A 20,590-nucleotide genomic window follows, 5' to 3' on the forward strand; every position below is an offset into this window, starting at 1 on the left:
TTATCTCTTCACAGGATCAGGGCCCTAAATATCAATTTCATTATGTACGTAAAATCTTTAACTATCAGATATCTCATTATATGTATTTAAGAAGATTACTAATATATGCATTTGAGAAGATTAGCATGAATGCTGTGGTGCAGTGGTTGAGTAAGTCAAAACGTTTAATTTTCATTGAGGTTGACCCTAGTTTTGCCAATGTGCACAGAGTTTTTCTGAATTGTTTCATATAGGGTACATTAGGGGAAATTGAATTTTGTACTCTGAAAAGTAACTCCTTACAAATTACATTATTCATCTATCCCGGTTCCATACTGTCTTGCAGTCAGCAGAAGGGCTTAAGCTGGATCTCCCTTGTTTAAAAAAAAGAGGGGAAGCCAGCAGGACATTCCTCAGAGACTCTGGAATTTATATCCCTCTGAAGTCTGAAGCAATCCAAAATTGGTAACCTTCCAGGAACAGTGCAAAAATAGGGATTGGATAGGGTTATTGGAGAGGGCTGTGGGTCTGCTGTGGGTTTTTTGTAGGTGCCTGACTGTCTGGCAGAGTTCCTGTTTGAATGATCATTTCTATGCTGCTAATTTATTATTATTATTTATTTATTTATTAATGTGTTAAGGTGCATAGAGCCTTGCATGAGTGTCATTTTATTATTGTAATCTAAATTAATTAAATGCAGTAATTTATTAATAGTAATTCATATTGGGCTCCAGAGTCCCACTCAACATTGTGTTGGTGCAGTACAATCACACAGGAAGGCATTGTATTTGTTCTTAAGAGCTAAGAATGTAAAAAAAAGGGGCGGGGAGGAACAGGTACAACACAAAAGTAATGTGGTTAGGCTGATTACAAGCACATCTCATTTTTCTTTCTGAAAATTGTTTGTATGTTGGTCTTATTTATATTACAAGAATGTATTTGTAAGTGTTTTGGAGGATGGTAGCACATGATTGAAATTGGGGAGAGAAAGTGATTGTTGAAGTAGGAGAAAAGTAGGTAAAAGAAAGGGTAGAAGCATGATGGGTTGGGGAAGAGTTTGCGCAGCTGAAGCTGCAGAAAGAAGGTTCAGAGTAAAGGGCATCAGCAACTAATAGAAATACTGCAAACGGGAGGTGAATGTGGTGGAAAGTTTGTCTACCAGTAACTTCCATGCTAAGGCCAACACACTTTCTTAACTGTATTACTATGGGTGACCCCACTGATTAGTGGGACTTGCCACAGTAATAGAGAGAAGCACAAGTATATACGTTTGCAAGATTGGGTCCTGAATATTTAGTTTATAAGTAAAACAGTGCTATCCACCTGGAATTGGAACTTATTTCAAACCATTTTTTAGATAATATACAAACCAGAAAATAATCCTATTCACTCTCCCATTACTGCAGTAGCTCTACATTACCAGGAAGAGTGAAAAGCAGTAAAAACATCTGTCAATACAGTAAATATATGAGATAGATCTGTTGAGCAAGAAGATGCCATTTTCACGTAGTTTCTTTAAAAAAACAACAGCAACAGTAAATCATGGAAAATGCATATACAGTACTGAGAGAAGATGGTCTTGTGTAGACATTTATATCAGTGGTTCAGCAGGATGCCATGATTTTTTTTGATTTTTTTTTATTCTGCTGGAAGTTTTGCCACTTGAGGTCCTTGCTTTCTCGTGACACTAGGTAGCTTGAATAATTGTGTATTATTAGTTTGCATGGTAGCAGAAATAATGTATATCCCTTCTTTTCAGATTCTTTATCAAGCAGTGAATTACCAGTTACGCCCTTCAGAAGGAGGGGAGAATATAAATATCACAGGATCTTCTTCGCTGATCGCTAAGGAGACTCCTCAGGTAAGTTTTAAAGAGAGAGTGTTAAATGACCACCATTGCATTCTGTTTTATTCTGCATTATAAGGAGAAACAGATTTCAAAGATTTCATGTAGCACAGCGTAGAGCACTTGAGATATTTTTCTGCTTTAGGCATTGTGCTTAGCACTATCAAATAACCTAAGGAAACAGACCAATAGATTTGTAATGAAGTTTTCTTGCTAGTATATACTCCAAGTGTGGTCTTGAACATCCTTGTCCAGTGGGGTCTCAGCACTGTAAATAAAATAATTGAGAACATAACTAAATACAAAGGCAGAAGAAGTGGAAAACAAGAAAAAAACCTAACATAAAAGAAAGGAATAATTATTAATGTTGATGCTAGCCTTGCAGTATGGCACATACCAACATTGAAAAATAAACCATATGATGATTGAATTTAGCCTTTTTTCTGTCTGCATATTATTCACATATGGACATTTTATCTTTTACAAATTCATAATTGCTCAAACACTTTGTATGTACATACTTCCATAGATTTTATTTTTATGAGGCTTGAAGGCACCATTATGATCATCTAGTCTGACCTCATGCTTAATGCAGGCTGTAGAACTTCACCAAGCCATTTGTGTGTTAAGCCCATAACATCAGTTTGATGTAGTATATATCTTTCAGAAACACACACTCGATCTTCGTTTAAAGACCTATAGTGATGGAGAATGCTCTATGTTTTAGCTTATGTGTTGCTTGTAATCTATTAGTTTTGACTGTTTGATTCATTGGTGTAATTTGTCACCTAAATAATGTGACATTATTTTTTTATTCTAATTGGATGACTGGAGGTTTCTAAACAGGGTAAGTACTTCTGGTGCAAATATTCAGTACCTGCATCTGAGCAAATTGTGGGCAAATACAGGTGTTTATAAGAAGGATAGTCATTTACAGGCATTGGTGGGAACAAAAATATATTCTCATGAGTGATCAGCAAAAGCAAGTTAGAGTGGGGTTCAACATGGCTAAATGGGAAAATGTTTTTGCAAGTTCTAGAATATGCACAAATAATTCTTTACAGTTCTTACCCAGCTCTCCTGATTAATTTTGAGGGGAGCAGCAATATAAAATCACAGGTTTTTTTGCTTTCTGGTCTTTCAAGATTATTTGTAGAGACTGAAGACTTCAACCTCTCTACTTAGTACTATTAGTACTAAAGGAGTTTAAATTGTTGCTCTTACTTAAGAGTCAGGGAGTTATTACCATTGTTATATGGTATCATTTATATTTGCTTAAATATTTGATGTCATGTTTTTTGTAGATCATAATCTGTTGAGGTTTACTATGACTTAAGCTTCTGCACTTAATTCCTTTTTCTCTAAATGGCATTTTTATATGTTAACCCCCTTCTTCACTTTCATGCTTACAGCTTCAACATAACTTCAATAATAGCACAATAGAATGTGAGCACCTGGTCTCCTATAATGAAGGAATAGGAACCACCTAAATAGCAAGGAAGTGAAATGCCTTTGTTAGAGTTTTTTGGAGAGCTGGGAGTTAGAAGTTTGGTTAATCTGCTTCTTTTGGAAGAATAGGTTTTTGCAAACTTGGATTTCATTTATTTCCTCTTACGTTTTCCGTTTCATACAGTATATTGGTGATAGTCTTATTAAAAAAAATAAAATAAAGAGAAAAGTCTGAAGTTCAGATTCTACTGTCTAAGGCTTATTCAGGCAAAATCCAATTTATTTAAGAGATCAGCCCATGTATATGTGAGTATCTATCAACTATATATTTGTTGGGTAGACCATCTTGGGGGGTTTACCATTGATTGCTAAAACATATTAGCTAAGGTTGCCAGGTGTCTGGTTTTCAACTGGAATGCCCAGTCGGTCACCGGGTCACTAAAAGTCTGGTTGGCTCCTAAGCTTAGGGGCAGCCAGGGTGCTCCTTACGCTGCCCCCACCCCAAGCGCCGGCTCCGTAGCTCCCATTGCCTGGGAACTGCGGCCAAAGGGAACTATGGGGGTGATGCCTGCAGATGGGGCAGTGCGCAGAACTGCCTGGCCGCACTTCCGCATAGGAGCTGGAGGTAAGCCCCGCACGGAGCCCCCTCCTGCACTCCAAACCTCTCATCCCTGGCCCTACACCAGAGCCCACATTCCCAGCTGGAGCCTTCATTCCTCCCACACCCCAACCCCCTACCCTAGCCCAGATCCCTCTCTCAGACTCCAAACCCCTCATTTCTGGCCCCACCCGGGAGCCCTCACTTCCTCCTTCACCCTAATCCTGTTCCCCAGGCCAGAGCCCCCCCACACACTCCCAACCCCTTGACCCTCTCCCTCCCCCACACCCAGAGCCTCTCTTTCAGCCCCAAACCCCTCATCCCGGGCCGCACCCTGGAGTGACTCAGGGAAGGGAAGGGAGTGAGTGAGGGCGGGGGCTTGGAGAAAGGGCGGGGCCAGAGGCGGGGTAAGGGTGTTCAGTTTTCTGCAGTCAGAAAGATGGCAACCCTAATATTAGCTAACACTATTTGATTTAACTAATATTATATGGATAAAGCTGATAAAACCAGTACTAGATGGGCATAGCTCCCTCAGCACATCCTGTTTCACCCTCTCTAGGGCTCCAATAAAAGATTTTTCACTTGTTTTGCTAATTTTAACTTTTTATCCTCCCACAGTGAATTGAAATGAGGAGGCCTAAGGTGTGTTGGGATGACATAGATGGGAACATAACCATCCGGCTCCTCTGCAAACCCCATTGTTTAGACATTTTAAAATAGGACTAGACAAAGCATTAAAATAAATACTGTGGGGAACAATACTTCACTGGCACGAGGCTGGACTAGATCATCTAATTGGCCTAGTCAGTCATGTAATTCTTTGAAGAACTGTGTTCAGGAAGGGAAAGGAATTCCTGCATAATGATTGCCTCTTCCTTATTAAGCTCCTTTTCCCCTTTGCACTCTTGTTGTATGCTGTAATTACCTCAATTACTAATCTAGTGGTGCTCAAAGAAAAAAATCTCAATGCGCAAATTAGGACCTTGATTCATGAAGAAAATTTCAGAATATTATAGCTAACATTATTAGATTAAAGTATAGTGCTTAGCCACAAGATGCTGTGTTATGTGTTAACAGGAGAAATAATAACCACAGTAAATTATGCCTCATAAATGAGGGCTGACTTTTACTTAATCTGTTTAATACTTAAAACCTACATTACATCTGCTGTAAAAATAATGATTTTATTTATATATCTAAGTAATGTGAAAATGTAATTACTGTGCATAGCGCTTTAGCACAAGAGAAGCTTGCAATTTCAGGAATATTGGTACTGTCCTTGGAAACAAGGTGTTTTTTGATAAATTGCAGAGGATACATAATTTGTAAAAATTACAGATCTGCTTTTTGTATAAATGCTGTTTAAAGGACTCAAAGTTTCTACTAGCTGCAGTTTAGTATTCTCTTTTGCTAGAGTTAGTTATGCAATTTAGCCTATGCTTTAACCTGAAAATCTATTTAGGTTTGGAAAATTTGCTACACTTGAGGTCTCGTAATAAAAACCACACTTATTAGCTTGTGACATACATTGTACTTACCCTTTTACTGAGCATCAAATACCTTTCTAGTGAGCTACAAATATATGCATTATGTTTAGTGAAAGGCTCATCAATTGAACACATTTAATGAAGAATTTGTATATGTAGGGCCTAAGCAGTGATAACGTATGTTCTCAGTGATTTAGGTGGAAGTGAGAATTAAAATTTTTCTGTACATGGAAATGCTTACTTAGTGATAGTGTCACTAGTTAAGACAATGAAGGGCAAATTCTCATCTCACTTATACCTGTGCAGATTCAGAGTTGAGTCCATTGAAGAATCTAGTTCTGAATGACTTGACTTAGTAAATGTCTGTTGTAAGTAGCTTCTAAAAGGAATATAGTAAATTCTGGGATCTGAACTCCAGTATTTTATAGCTGTGTAAGATCTGTTTATAAGTATGCACAGCATTTTTTGGAAGAATTAATGGGTTAGCTCATGTATCGCAGAACCTGTGAGAGAGAGGGTTTTTTTGGTTTTTTTTTTTTAGTGTGTCTGTATCAGGTAATCAGACTAATTTTCCCTCTGTTGATATTCACCCCTTCTTGTCAACTGTTGAGAATAGGCCACTTCCACCTTAATTGAATTGGACTCATTAGCACTGACCCCCCACTTGGTAAGCCAACTCTGATCTTTTCAAGTGCTGTAATATATATACTGCTTACTGTATTTTTCACTCCATACGTCTGATTAAGTGGGTTATAGCCCACAAAAGCTTATGCCCAAATAAATGTGTTAGTCTCTAAGGTGCCACAAGGACTCCTCATTGTTTTTGCTGATACAGACTAACACGGATACCATTCTAAAACCTAACTCTTCCCAGGCATTCCATAGGGAGCCTGGCTGCCTAACTCAGGGCTGAGGATTCCACTGAATCGCACGGTGCCTAAAAGTTCAGCATTGAGGTGCTCAGCATTGCAACACCTAACTCCCTTTGTAGATCTGGCCTTCTAAGTTCTTGTGGCATGAGTTAAAAAAATCTTGTAATGTGTAAGCATTGGCACCCAGGAGCAGAAGGTATAGCTTCAGACACCAGTTTAACTCTCAAGAATCAGCTCAGTTAATGCTTCACCAATATCCAGCAGAAAAGTAAAGGTCAGACCTGTGGAGGGAGGAGAGAGATGCAGCTTCAACTCCCCAGCCTTATCTCACGAAGAAGCAGCCTGCTACACCCTTCTTCAGAAGCCTGTTAAGGGGGCAAATAAAGGGAAGTGCAGTTCTAGACTTGAGTAACTTGAATAAATGGTATCATGCGGTTCCATGTTCATTGGACTTCATCTAAGAAGGAATAGACCACATTCTCTTAGCTATGTTGGGTCTGCAGAGCTAACAGGCAGGCAAAATAGTAGAAAATCATTTTAGTCGCTAATGGCAGCAGATCTGCTATGGCACTGAAAGCACATAAGGAGCAGGTCTCATGAGTGGGGGAAAAAAATGACATTTTTACATATTCATTTTTCAGAGTATGTGACCACACTTCAAGATAAAAGAGGAGCAGGCTTTGATGGGAGAGAGAAGGAAAAACATTGTCCATGCTTGCTTGAAAGGTTGAGCAGCAAATGTGAAAGAGAGGAGACCAGATTAGAGATGGAAAATGACTAGGGTGCTACCGCAGTGTTTTCCAGGGGAAAGCTATTCTGTGTAAATAAACAGGATTGCAGCAAAGAAACACCTTACTCCAACACCAGTTTCTCCTCCTAACTGGAACAACTTGCAAGACTCCAAATTTTGGCTAATCGCTTGGGTAAAAATTACAGATTTAGAAACAAAGGAGATGGACCTATTAAATGGGTTGTAGAGCAGTTTTTAAATTACAGATGGGGGAAAGCCGACTGCTGCAGAGGAGCGTGTGGATCGGACACAGATTTCAGAATATTATAGCTAACATTATTAGATTAAAGTATAGTGCTTAGCCACAAGATGCTGTGTTATGTGTTAACAGGAGAAATAATAACCACAGTAAATTATGCCTCATAAATGAGGGCTGACTTTTACTTAATCTGTTTAATACTTAAAACCTACATTACATCTGCTGTGAAAGAAAGTGTAGATTCAAATGAAGTAAAAATCGTAAGCGAATCCACATGTTCCATAGAGTCTCTATGGATAGAAATTTCATGCTCTAGTAAAAATATAACATTAGGGATCTATTATCGACCACCTGACCAGGACAGTAATAGTGATGATGAAATGCTAAGGGAAATTAGAGAGGCTATCAAAATTAAGAACCCAATAATAGTGGGGGATTTCAATTATCCCCATAATGACTGGGAACATTTCACTTCAGGACGAAATGCAGAGATAAAATTTCTCGATACTTTAAATGACTGCTTCATGGAGCAGCTGGTACGGGAACCCACAAGGGGAGAGGCAACTCTAGATTTAATCCTGAGTGGAGCGCAGGAGCTGGTCCAAGAGGTAACTATAGCAGGACCGCTTGGAAATAGTGACCATAATACAATAGCATTCAACATCCCTGTGGTGGGAAGAACACAACTGCCCAACACTGTGGCATTTAATTTCAAAAGGGGGAACTATACAAAAATGAGGGGGTTAGTTAGACAAAAGTTAAAAGGTACAGTGACTAAAGTGAAATCCCTGCAAGTTGCATGGGCCCTTTTTAAAGACACCATAATAGAGGCCCAACTTCAATGTATACCCCAAATTAAGAAAAACAGTAAAAGAACTAAAAAAGAGCCACCGTGGCTTAACAACCATGTAAAAGAAGCAGTGAGAGATAAAAAGACTTCTTTTAAAAAGTGGAAGTCAAATCCTAGTGAGGCAAATAGAAAGGAGCACAAACACTGCCAACTTAAGTGCAAGAGTGTAATAAGAAAAGCCAAAGAGGAGCAGGAAGCCTGCTAAACAACCAGTGTGGCCCCTTGATGATCAAAATACAAAAGGAGCGCTTAAAGACGATAAAGTCATTGCGGAGAAACTAAATGGATTCTTTGCTTCAGTCTTCACGGCTGAGGATGTTAGGGAGATTCCCAAACCTGAGCTGGCTTTTGTAGGTGACAAATCTGAGGAACTGTCACAGATTGAAGTGTCACTAGAGGAGGTTTTGGAATTAATTGATAAACTCAACATTAACAAGTCACCGGGACCAGATGGCATTCACCCAAGAGTTCTGAAAGAACTCAAATGTGAAGTTGCGGAACTACTAACTAAGGTTTGTAACCTGTCCTTTAAATCGGCTTCGGTACCCAATGACTGGAAATTAGCTAATGTAACGCCAATATTTAAAAAGGGCTCTAGGGGTGATCCCGGCAATTACAGACCGGTAAGTCTAACATCGATACTGGGCAAATTAGTTGAAACAATAGTAAAGAATAAAATTGTCAGACACATAGAAAAACATAAACTCTTGAGCAATAGTCAACATGGTTTCTGTAAAGGGAAATCATGTCTTACTAATCTATTAGAATTCTTTGAAGGGGTCAACAGACATGTGGACAAGGGGGATCCGGTGGACATAGTGTACTTGGATTTCCAGAAAGCCTTTGACAAGGTCCCTATCCAAAGGCTCTTATGTAAATTAAGCTGTCATGGGATAAAAGGGAAGGTCCTTTCATGGATTGAGAACTGGTTAAAGGACAGGGAACAAAGGGTAGGAATTAATGGTAAATTCTCAGAATGGAGAGGTGTAACTAGTGGTGTTCCCCAAGGGTCAGTCCTCGGACCAATCCTATTCAATTTATTCATAAATGATCTGGAGAAAGGGGTAAACAGTGAGGTGGCCAAGTTTGCAGATGATACTAAACTTCTCAAGATAGTTAAGACCAAAGCAGATTGTGAAGAACTTCAAAAAGATCTCACAAAACTAAGTGATTGGGCAACAAAATGGCAAATGAAATTTAATGTGGATAAATGTAAAGTAATGCACATTGGAAAAAATAACCCCAACTATACATACAACATGATGGGGGCTAACTTAGCTACAACGAGTCAGGAAAAAGATCTTGGCGTCATCGTGGATAGTTCTCTGAAGATGTCCACGCAGTGTGCAGAGGCGGTCAAAAAAGCAAACAGGATGTTAGGAATCATTAAAAAGGGGATAGAGAATAAGACTGAGAATATATTATTGCCCTTATATAAATCCATGGTACGCCCACATCTCGAATACTGTGTACAGATGTGGTCTCCTCACCTAAAAAAAGATATTCTAGCACTTGAAAAGGTTCAGAAAAGGGCAACTAAAATGATTAGGGGTTTAGAGAGGGTCCCATACGAGGAAAGATTAAAGAGGCTAGGACTCTTCAGCTTGGAAAAGAGAAGACTAAGGGGGGACATGATAGAGGTATATAAAATCATGAGTGATGTTGAGAAAGTGGATAAGGAAAAGTTATGTACTTATTCCCATAATACAAAAACTAGGGGTCACCAAATGAAATTAATAGGCAGCAGGTTTAAAACAAATAAAAGGAAGTTCTTCTTCACGCAGCGCACAGTCAACTTGTGGAACTCCTTACCTGAGGAGGTTGTGAAGGCTAGGACTATAACAATGTTTAAAAGGGGACTGGATAAATTCATGGTGGCTAAGTCCATAAATGGCTATTAGCCAGAATGGGTAAGAATGGTGTCCCTAGCCTCTGTTCGTCAGGGGATGGAGATGGATGGCAGGAGAGAGATCATTGCCTGTTAGATTCACTCCCTCTGGGGCACCTGGCATTGGCCACTGTCGGTAGACAGATACTGGGCTAGATGGACCTTTGGTCTGACCTGGTACGGCCTTTCTTATGTATACATTAGTAGTATATTTACTTACTCTTGGTCAAGGAAAGGAAGTAGATCTTTATTCTTAGTCTTAAAAGACTAAATGAACAAAGATTGCTACAATGAACTATAAATTCTGAAAGCTAGACACTTTATCTTGTTTCACCAGTTGGTACACTATAACAAATTGTTTGGTTAGGATAATAAACATTTCTTAATAAAATAACTCTCTCATCCATCTAGGGTAATTTTTTTTGCAGAAAACTCCAAGTGCAAGTGTGAACTGGGACATTCCATGGAGAATTATTCACTACTTGTGTATTGCTATAAATGTGCTAACTAGGTAAATAAAACATGTTCCTGACTGAAAGAGATTATAATCTAAGGATTAAATCCGTGGCATATTAACCACCTTCACATTCTACAGCAGTCAGTGGGCGTTGAAGGTGCTCAACATCCTGCAGATTGGGTCTTTATCTAATCCATCGGTGGGTTTTCTATAGCACTCTCAAAGTGCAGCACAGGTTAATTCAATCTTTGTTCCAAAATTCATAGTGGATGTCATAGAAGGCTCTATTCTTATAGGAAGTTCTGTTGGGGTACATGTTTAGGGATAAAAATTCTTCCTGTTACAGAGAGCTTTACTTTGAACAAAAAAGAGGATCCTGCATTATGTTCTAAAAATTATTAGACTTTGATTCCAAATGGAACAACACAGCTAACTAAGCCAAGGACAAAACACATGAAAGCTACAATTTAAAACATTCCACAGCCAAACTACCTTGACTTGGAATGCTTTATCTCTGGCTCTCACAAGCTTTGTCCTGGATTTAGTGAAGTGTATTGTTCTAGGAGAGGATTGGGAGCATCGTAGAGTATCTGAAATCTGACTGGATCATTTTAGTCATTAAAAATTGCTTAGGGATTTTTTTTCCTCCTACAAAATTCAAATCTACACAGTTTGCTTTGATTGCTATTGGTAGCTATATATTTAAGTTTGTTAGATGGTAAATTATTTTAAAAACAATGAGTAGTTTGATATCCTGGGATGTAAAGCTGTCTGTAAGTTCAAAGTACACCTCTACCCCGATATAACGCGACCCGATATAACAGGAATTCAGCTATAACGCGGTAAAGCAGTGCTTGGGGGGGGAGGGGCTGTGCACTCCGGTGGATCAAAGGAAGTTCGATATAACATGGTTTCACCTATAACGCTGTAAGATTTTTTGGCTCCCGAGGACAGCGTTATATTGAGGTAGGGGTGTATTAATTTCAAAATTATTTTCTCTAAAATATATATTAAAATACGACTTACCAAAGTCACTAGGGCAAAGCAAGGACTCCCAATATTCTGCTCAGATTGCTAGACTATGCTTCCGGGGTCTTCAAGAATTAACCTCATAAGTGCCCCAGTTCAGGAAAACATTTAAGAACATGCTGATGTCCAGTCCTGTTCAGCCAATCACTTAAGCATATGAATTCAGTGTGGATTTAGGCACATGCTTAAGGCCTTTGCTGCATAGGCATTGTCTTCTGAATTGGGCTAGGATTATATTTCTAGGGCACAGTCTTTATTTTTGTTGTTTTAAAACTTTCACTTTCTGATGGCCCATACATTTTCACACAGTTTTTAAAAAAGTATTTAGTTCAAATTTAATTGAGAAGTTGGTTAGTTGTTTCTTGCTCTTATTTTCCTAGAAACTTGCATTAATTGATGAAGTTTAATGAATCATCCTCTTGAAAATAGTATAATGCCTTACAAAAGAAGAAACTAATTTTCTCTGTTATTTTGAAAGTTTAAAAAAAAAAAGTACCAAGATGTACTATTTTTCTTTAAACACAATCTAAATAAATCCTGTCGCCATTTATTTTTCAGGAAGAGTAAAGATTCTGGCATATTTCGCTCAGCATCCAGTCACTTTCATCTGGTCAAGTGGGAATTGAAATTTCCAATTGATTGTTCAGAGGTTGGCAGGAGGTCCCCTCTTTAGATCATTTTATTACTATTAATAATCAGGCAGTGCTCACATTTACAGGTTTTGTTGCAGGCAGAATGTTGTTGATGCCTTTTTAATGACAATGATAGATTTAGTGATAAATGTCTTCTTTGTTTTTGTACATTTAAAAAAAAATCTAAAATAATGGGACGTGTCAGACCAGGACAAAGTTAAAAATAATTTGCTGTTCTCAATCTTTTAGAACTGCTAAGAGAAGACTTTATCGAACAGCCATATAATAATACCTGGAAAATGTAGTCACGTGATCTCTTAAGTTGATGATCTTTTAACTACTTCACCCACAATTTTGTGACTGCAGCTCTGATAGTTTGATATTCAATTGCTACCATTTGTGGGCACAGAATTGCAACTAAAAAATTAAAGAAAATGCAAATGCCTTGGTGGAAATTGGTCCCTAAACTGGGGGGAAGGATCTATTATGTCACCTTGATTATCGGTTTGCCAGTTTGAAGTATACAGTACTACATTAAAGGTGCTAGAGAATAAAGTAGATTAGAGGTGAAATCCTTCCCCATTGATGTATTAACTTCAGTGGGGCAAGATTTCACCTAAGTCATTTTGGCCACCAGTCCCTGTTTAGTGTGTAAAATTCTATCTCAAGTTGTTGAGCTGAAAACTGGTAGTTCATATCCTCCTGCCAGCGTAAATGTAGAAAAGTGATTTTCTTTTGATAGGTTTAAATTCAGTATCTCGTGTGGGGAAACTAACCATTATAACTTACTGGCTATTAAAACATGAACAATATGTATGTATATAAGTGTATTGTAAATATTACCCTACTGTACATTTGTGCAATTATCGTCAGTGGAATATAATTACATAATTTACAGCATGCTGAAATCTGTTTTATGTTTTAATATGTAAGCTATGTAAAACATGGAAAGAATAGTCACAGATCTCTCAGGAGTGTAACAATTAGTGGCACAGAAATCACTGCAGATGTATCAAGTATTAATTTAAACCCTTTATTTGGGGTAGGCCTGACCCAGCAACCCAAATTTGCAAAACCCAGACCCTAAATTTTGAAAGACCAGACCTGAACCTGCCCTTATTGAGTTTGGATCCAGGTATCTGCTGAAACGTGTCTGTGTGGGAAGGGTGGGAAATCAGAATAGGCAGAAATCTCACAAGATCTGTTTGCAGCCTGTGAGAATTACTATATTTGGTTAATGTCTCACAAAGCACCAGAATTTCAGAATACATACAGCTGCCAGTATTTTCACATCAGTGCAGGTCACACAGACTCACAACATCAAATGGAGGAGCTGGAGAGAACCCTATTTTGGGTAGCTCTGATACGAAAGATTAAAGTTTTTCACCAGCAAAGGGTGTAAAGACAAGAGTCCCCTGCTGAGAATCTGGATGGCTTAGTTGTGCTTTTTGGAAATCCACACAATCCTGGCTTTGTATGTGAAGACTGTTCATAAGATGTTGAAGAATCAATCCAGTGGCCAGTACACCCAACCTCCCCTTTTCTATAAACTTCAGTATATCAGCAGAACAGTGGGACTAGTTGAGCAAAATAACCTTCAAAAATGTAAATGGCTGGTGTCCACAATATCATGAGATTAGAATTTAATGAGAAAAATAATGTTCTACTAATCAAGAAATCAGCTATGAGATTTAAAAAGTGCAACATTGTAACTCTGCTTGTGTTTAGCTTGCTGCTAAATGAGACTGATAATTGAAATAACTTATTAACCAAACTGTTATCAGTATATCTTGATGCCATTGTGTGTTTATTCTAGGCATTTGGCCTTATTAACTCATGGTGCTGATAATACTGAGGTTATTTCTAACATTTGTTGTGTGTTGCATAAACTCACAGGAAGAAATCAGCATTCCTTCTAGCCAGTCTGCTGACTTGTTGTATTGGACCACCGCTAAAACCATGAAAGTGCTGTCTAATACAACTACAACGACAAAAGCCATGCTGCATGCAGTCAGTGATGGACAATGGTGGAAGAGGTCATTAACTTATCTTCGGCCATTACATGTAAGAAGTCATTAAAATCTCTCCTACTGTCTATAGTCTCACTAATGGATAAACGTATAGGCCATATTCCTTCACAAGGAACTGCTAGTCCTGCTTCTGGAACCACTGGCAGTCACATTGACATCAAGGGGCCATGGATGACTTTTAATGTTTTCTTATATTTTGTTAGTCTTTCTTTTCCAAAATGAATAATACACACTGTGGTGGTTTGTTTGTCTGTTTATTTTTTAGTGTTAGCTGTGTCATCAAAGAAGAGCAACAGGCCAATGCTAGTAAAATTTCAGGGTGTTTGGGGTGGGAGCTAAAAGCAGTTGAAGCACCATTAAAGCATAGTGTCACACTTTCTATTAAAATTTAGAAAATCTCTTTACCTTCCTATTCGTTTCAGGTCCTATTCTTCCCTTTTTTTCCCATATATATGTGCATTTTTCACTAGTCTTTTTTTTATGGTGTCTGTGATTCTCTGATTAACTTTGCTATTTTTCTTTGCTTTTAATTGATGAATAGATGAAACATGGGTCCTTATCTTGTTGTTTGCCATATGTAGTTAGCATACTCCTTTATTAAGCCCCATTGACTTCAGTGGAGTTCTGCATGGGTTCTATGCATGGAGTTCATTGCAGGATCTCCTCCCATCTGAATGTATCACTGCTTAATAGACTTTAAAGCAAGATTTCATTATTACCAGGTGTCACACTATCTGGAATGGCTCACGACCATGAGTGCATATCTCAGGGCAGACCTTCAGAAAACAGGCAGCTACCCCAAACTGGTGGTGAAATCTAATTATAGAACACAACAAGCCAGTGACAAATGTGAACTTCTGGATTACTATGCAGGTTTTATCATGGGGACACACACATTCCCCTTAGACTCTCTAGTCTATCTTGCCACCCAGGCAAACTGGACTTTGTGATAAAAAGTCACTTATACCAAAAATCACATCACATTTAGGTTGCTTCCAGTCCAAGAGACCAGTCACTTACCCTAGAGCTTACACCAAAGACAACACGGGGAACCAATTATATAGTAAACTAACTAAAGGTTTATTAGCTAAGAAAAGGAAATGAGAGCTATTGAGAGATTAAAGCAGGTAAAATAGATGTACAGGTGAGTCACAGTTTGCAATTCCAAATGGTGGCAATGATGTAATAAATTGCCAGTTTCCCAAGTCTCTTCAGGGTACTCAGATTGTCTCTGAGGATCTCCACTTTGCATCTGGTACGCTTCCCTGTAAGAGTCCAAACAGTCCAGAGATGAAGGCTCTTTCCTTGAATCCATACGTATAGCTTCTGAAAACAAACTGACAGTGTCACTGCCTGGGTAGGCTTTTCCTTTGATGATGGAGAGTGAAGAATGAATTTTGAGTCTTTTGACCTCTGATCATCACACACAATGACCACTGGCTTTGAAATTAGCACTTTTCTGTTAAAGTTCTTCATTTGCATGCCATAAGACTTCTTTCTCGTTTGATGGGTTATTAGCTACAGGGGTATACACAATGTAAATGTTTGCTATTATAAGGCGGTACAGATAAGTAAAAACAATGCATGTAACATCCCATCAGTTTTCATGAAGTTTAAACTCCAAATACACTCTTATGCAATTAGCAATCACTTTGATCTATACTAGTCCACAAATGAATTGGCCTGGGGCTCTGACATGAGCTGGCACCTAGTCGACTAGTACCACACTGGGCTTAATTCTGCTTATTCCTTCCAGGGCCAAGAATTTGGAGATGTATTAAAAAGCAGTTCTGGAGCCGATGCTGCAGTGGAAAAGCAGAGCTGTCATCCCTTTTATGAATCTCTCATTGTTGATTCCTATGTTGCAGAAGTAAGTTTAAGATGCATTAAAATACACTTATAGAAGCATTGAAAGAAGACTGTGCACTTGTTTGAGGAGCTCAAAACTATGGGTGACCTTGTAACTCTCCCCCACCTCAGCGAGAGAGATATTGGCTGGTGCTAAACTCGGTGATAACTGCTTCACACCCCGATCTGTTAGCAATCACAGACAAACTTCTCAGGATTATGCCGGCCCTTACTTTACCTTGCAGGTAACACTTAGTGCACTCCAGTTCCGAAGCCCCCTGGAAGAGCATTCCCATGTGGTATCCAGCCCCTGTCACTGGAACCTCACAATAATGACCAAGTCTGCTGTCTCCAAAGAAACAGTGCACACAAGCTTGTTTGATTCAACTAAGAATTCATATTTTGCTTACTATTACAGTACAGAAATCTACTTATGATAAAAGAAAGAGAAGTTTATTAGCAAAGATAGAGTTTTAACTCATATTGACTAAAGGTAGTAGAATCAGAATTGATTACAAATAAAACAAAAGTACAACATGCTTTTAAGAGACCAAACATAACTAGCAAGCTACAGTTCTTTGTCTAAAGCAGTTTTCTCACCCTCAAAGCCCTTTTGCACAATTCACTGATTCAAATCAGGATCCAGATTTAACATGAATCACTCCCCTCTGCTGCTAGTGTTCCTCAGTCAAATGGATCACCAAGGGTTCCCTTTCATCCTCCTCATAGTCCAGAAAAAACCTTTGAAATGTATCCCTTTGAAGTATACCCCCCAGACAAAATTCTTCTTCCCTGCTATTTGTTCTTTTGTGTGCTGATGCCATATTGTCTCTCTTATTCCTGGGTTGACTTAACATGCAAATGAAGCTTGCTTGGTGTTGACTTACCCAATGTGTGCTTTACATAGGAGAGCTAGGCAGACAGGTAAAGCAACATTCATTTGTTTTGGAAAATACTTCATTATCTACACTGTCTGTTTACATTTCACAATGCTTATCGTAACCAGTATGATAGGTTTCATTTTACATATTAAGTCAACAGGAAAAAGCAAGTTAACAGGAGAATTATTAGGTTTTCTATTGCTGCATAAGATCTCTATCTAGAATTTTAAAAAAGGGAACTAAATTATATCATTGTATCTAAAGTAATGTATTACAAAACGTGAATTGTTGTTTTTTTTTAAAGAGGATATTTTAAACAATGCAACTGTGATTTTTTTTTTCTGTTAGTCTGAAGTAGCCTATACTGGATTCCAACACAATTCTTCAGAAAGTTTTGCAGAAGTATTGCTGAGAACAGGAAAATTAGCAGAAACTAAAAGTGAAGGAGAGGACCTATTTCCAGCTACAGAAGGTACATTGTTTTCTGTTTTATTTATAATATAATGTGTGTATATACTGTAGATTTTCATTTATTCAATATAGTGTTTGAAAGTGATATTTTAGTATTTTCTACAAAGTTCATTATGGTTTAATTTCTAACAAAGAAAAAAATCTATCAAAAGAGGCAAATCCTTGAAGGGTGCAAAAAAAAAAAGGATGGTTTTGTTTAGGGTAGTAGGTCAGAAAAGTGTCTGGAAATCTCAAGAGAGTTCTAGATTGACAGTAATCAGGAATCAGAGTAGCAGCCGTATTAGTCTGTATCCGCAAAAAGAACAGGAGTACTTGTAGAAGTGTCACTTTTAGAAGGCTCATGGGTGCTTGGCCATTGTGACAGAAATAGCCGCGCGCTTCCAGTGGTCCATAGATACAGTTTGAGAAGCAGTGGAGTGCAATAAAGTGTCCATCAGATAATCTGCAGATAGGTATGTTCATCTGTTGCAATTAGAGTTCATATCTTTGCCACTTTGCTAAAATGATCTTTGAATTATAGGGTTTTTTCCCCCACTATTTTATTTAGTGCATAGTTCGTATTTAAAATTTCTGGATTCCCTAGAACGTCTCTTTACCAAAATTAAAATTTATATAGGGATTACACTGAGAGTAATTCAAACATGCTTAAAACTGTCTTCACTAAAAAAGGACGCTTCACCAGGGAAATAGATTGCTTCATGGAACGAGCCACCCAGATACCCCCGGAGAACCTGTTTCAATACTGGGGGGGGACAAAACAATGACCACATATCCCTAATTGTCATCTAGCACCCTACACTGGAATCCATATGGGTATCATCAAACAATTACAACCCGTACAGGACCGCATCCTGAAATAAATCTTTCCCGAACCCCCTCTTCTGGCCTTCAAACAACCCTCTGGCCTCGCCACGCTCATCAGAAGCAATCTCCCCACAGACCAGGACACACCAACTCAAAGTGGCACCAGACCCTGCCCGAACAACAGATGGAAAAAACCTGCAGACATATCTCCACTGCTATGATGATCGTTACCCCCACAAAACACCTTTCAATAGCCATGAATCCTACACATGCCTATCCCAACATATGGTGTACCTCATTCAGTGCATCAAATGCCCCAACACCCACTATATGGGTGAAGCCATACAATCATTACACTCTCAGATAAATTCTCACAGAAAAATAAGACAAAAACACCCTGTCACCCCAGGTGAACACTTTTCACAAAGCAATCACCCCATATCTGACTGCTCAGTCCTTGTTCTCAAAGGAAATGTGCACAATGCTTTCAAAAGACAAACCTGGGAACTTAAATCCATAGCTGTGCTAGACACTAAAAGCTGTGGACTTAAGAGACACTGGTTTTAAGGCTCATTAAACCAGTTTGTAGCACACTCTACTGCCTGCTAACCCTTAATTGCCCACTTAAGTGGTGTGCTACAGTATGTGTGAACCCCATATGTTTAACAGTCCTCTCCCAACTTCTATTTAGCTTAGAAACTCTGGTTACCTTCCCCAGACCAGAAGAAGAATTCTGTGAAGCTCAAAAGCTTGTCCCTTCCTGTACCCTCACCTGCCTTGGGTGTGTCATTTAAAAGTGAAACATTCTCATATTAGTCTTGCAATTTTTTCCCCTAGCTATGATTATATATCTTTTTCCCTTTAGCTGCCTCCTACTGGTTTAAGAAATGAACTGTTTAAATATTTATATGATGTTAGTGTCCTTTTGAAGGAAGATGTCTGTCTAATGCTTTACTCTGGAGAGTTCTGGCATGAAAAATTAGTCTATTAGATCCCATGAAATGTGAGTAAAGTATTTAAAGTGAAGTTCTCTCCATAAGCCATACATTTTAAACTGAAAAATGGAACTATTGTGCAGTTAAAAGGCATATTCATGGGTGTGTAAAGGGTATACAATTGGCTAGCTCTGGATGTTTGATTTATTTCCATGAGTTACTGATAACAGCTTAATTCACCTCTACCCCAATATAACGCTGTCCTCGGGAGCCAAAAAATCTTACTGCGATATAGGTGAAATCGCGTTATATTGTATCGAACTTGCTTTGATCCGCCGGAGTGCGAAGTCCGTCCCCCCACCCTTCGTCCCCCTCCCGGAGCGCTGCTTTACCACGTTATATCCGAATTCATGTTATATCAGGCCATATTATATTGGGGTAGAGGTGTATGTGAAGCCATGAGTTATGAAAAGTAATTAACAATGATCATACTAGGAGGATGGCAGGTTGGTTCCCTTCATGCTCTCTTAATGCAACATCAGTTTTAGATTTAGTCCTTACTGTTGATCTACCTGTTTTATCTTACATGCTTCAACAGCACTAGTTTCCAGATGTTGTGCCAGCGTTTCTTGTATTGAAAGAGGAACAACCTGAGATTGGAAAGTATTTATTCCTGTGTTTAAAGCAAGGCTTTATTAGCAGGGCTGGTGTTTATTTAAACAAGCCTCTGAGGGTATGGCTACACTTACAAATCTGCAGCGCTGGTAGTTGCAGCGCTGGTCGTCCAGCTGTGCAAGGCCAGCGCTGGTGTGTGGCCACATTTGCAGTATTTGCAGCGCTGTTGGGAGTGATGCATTATGGGCAGCTATCCCAGCATTCAAGTGGCAGCAACGGTGCTTTTCAAAAGAGGGGGGTGGGGTGGGGCGTAGTGTGACAGGGAGCAGGGGGAGAGAGAGAGAGTGGATTTTTGGAGCCAACACTGTGTGTTAGCTTCCTGACTTGAAAAATCAGAACATGTTCCCGATCCCTTACCCTTAACTCTTAACTGCAAACAGTCTGCAGCCAACAGACTCCCTTTCTCCCCTCTGCTCCCGCTGTTTCTGTCAAGCAAACACTCACTCCCTGCTTGCCTCATTATCTCATTTGATTGTTCACAGATTGATCACAGCAAACAGGAGCTGTGTTTGTAGATAAACAGCTCTGGGATCAACGGATCAATGGAGCTACGGAGCTCGGAGTTCACAACAAAACAAAGAGAGGCTGCATAACAAAACAAAGAGAGTAATTTATAAAAGCATTCTGGGATACATCCTTATACCCTGGAGGCCAATCACAGCGCTGGTGTGTGGCCACACTTGATGACCAGCTCTGCAGCACCAGCGCTGGAATCCTTATTCCCCATGCTGAGTGAGGTGTACGGCCAGCGCTGCAGCCAGGGAGTTGCAGCGCTGGAAGTGCCCTGCAGGTGTGGCCACTTACTAATTGCAGCGCTGGTGGAGGCTTTCCAGCGCTGCAACTCGCCAGTGTAGCCATACCCTGAGTGAC

At 39.1% G+C, this 20,590-nt stretch overlaps 1 protein-coding gene across 1 annotated transcript in view; it reads left to right on the plus strand.

Moving 5' to 3' along the window:
- Nucleotides 1–20,590, plus strand: part of NBAS (NBAS subunit of NRZ tethering complex) — a 363,078-nt gene that overhangs the window by 152,335 nt on the left and 190,153 nt on the right. Inside the window, exons 35-38 of the mRNA XM_045011210.1 lie at nucleotides 1,739–1,840; nucleotides 13,973–14,140; nucleotides 15,863–15,976; nucleotides 17,184–17,307. Of these exons, the coding sequence (XP_044867145.1) occupies nucleotides 1,739–1,840; nucleotides 13,973–14,140; nucleotides 15,863–15,976; nucleotides 17,184–17,307 (508 nt within the window). The remainder of the gene's footprint in view (nucleotides 1–1,738; nucleotides 1,841–13,972; nucleotides 14,141–15,862; nucleotides 15,977–17,183; nucleotides 17,308–20,590) is intronic.

The sequence above is a fragment of the Mauremys mutica genome, chromosome 3, assembly GCF_020497125.1.
Source record: "Mauremys mutica isolate MM-2020 ecotype Southern chromosome 3, ASM2049712v1, whole genome shotgun sequence".
NCBI classification, from domain to species: Eukaryota; Metazoa; Chordata; order Testudines; family Geoemydidae; genus Mauremys; species Mauremys mutica.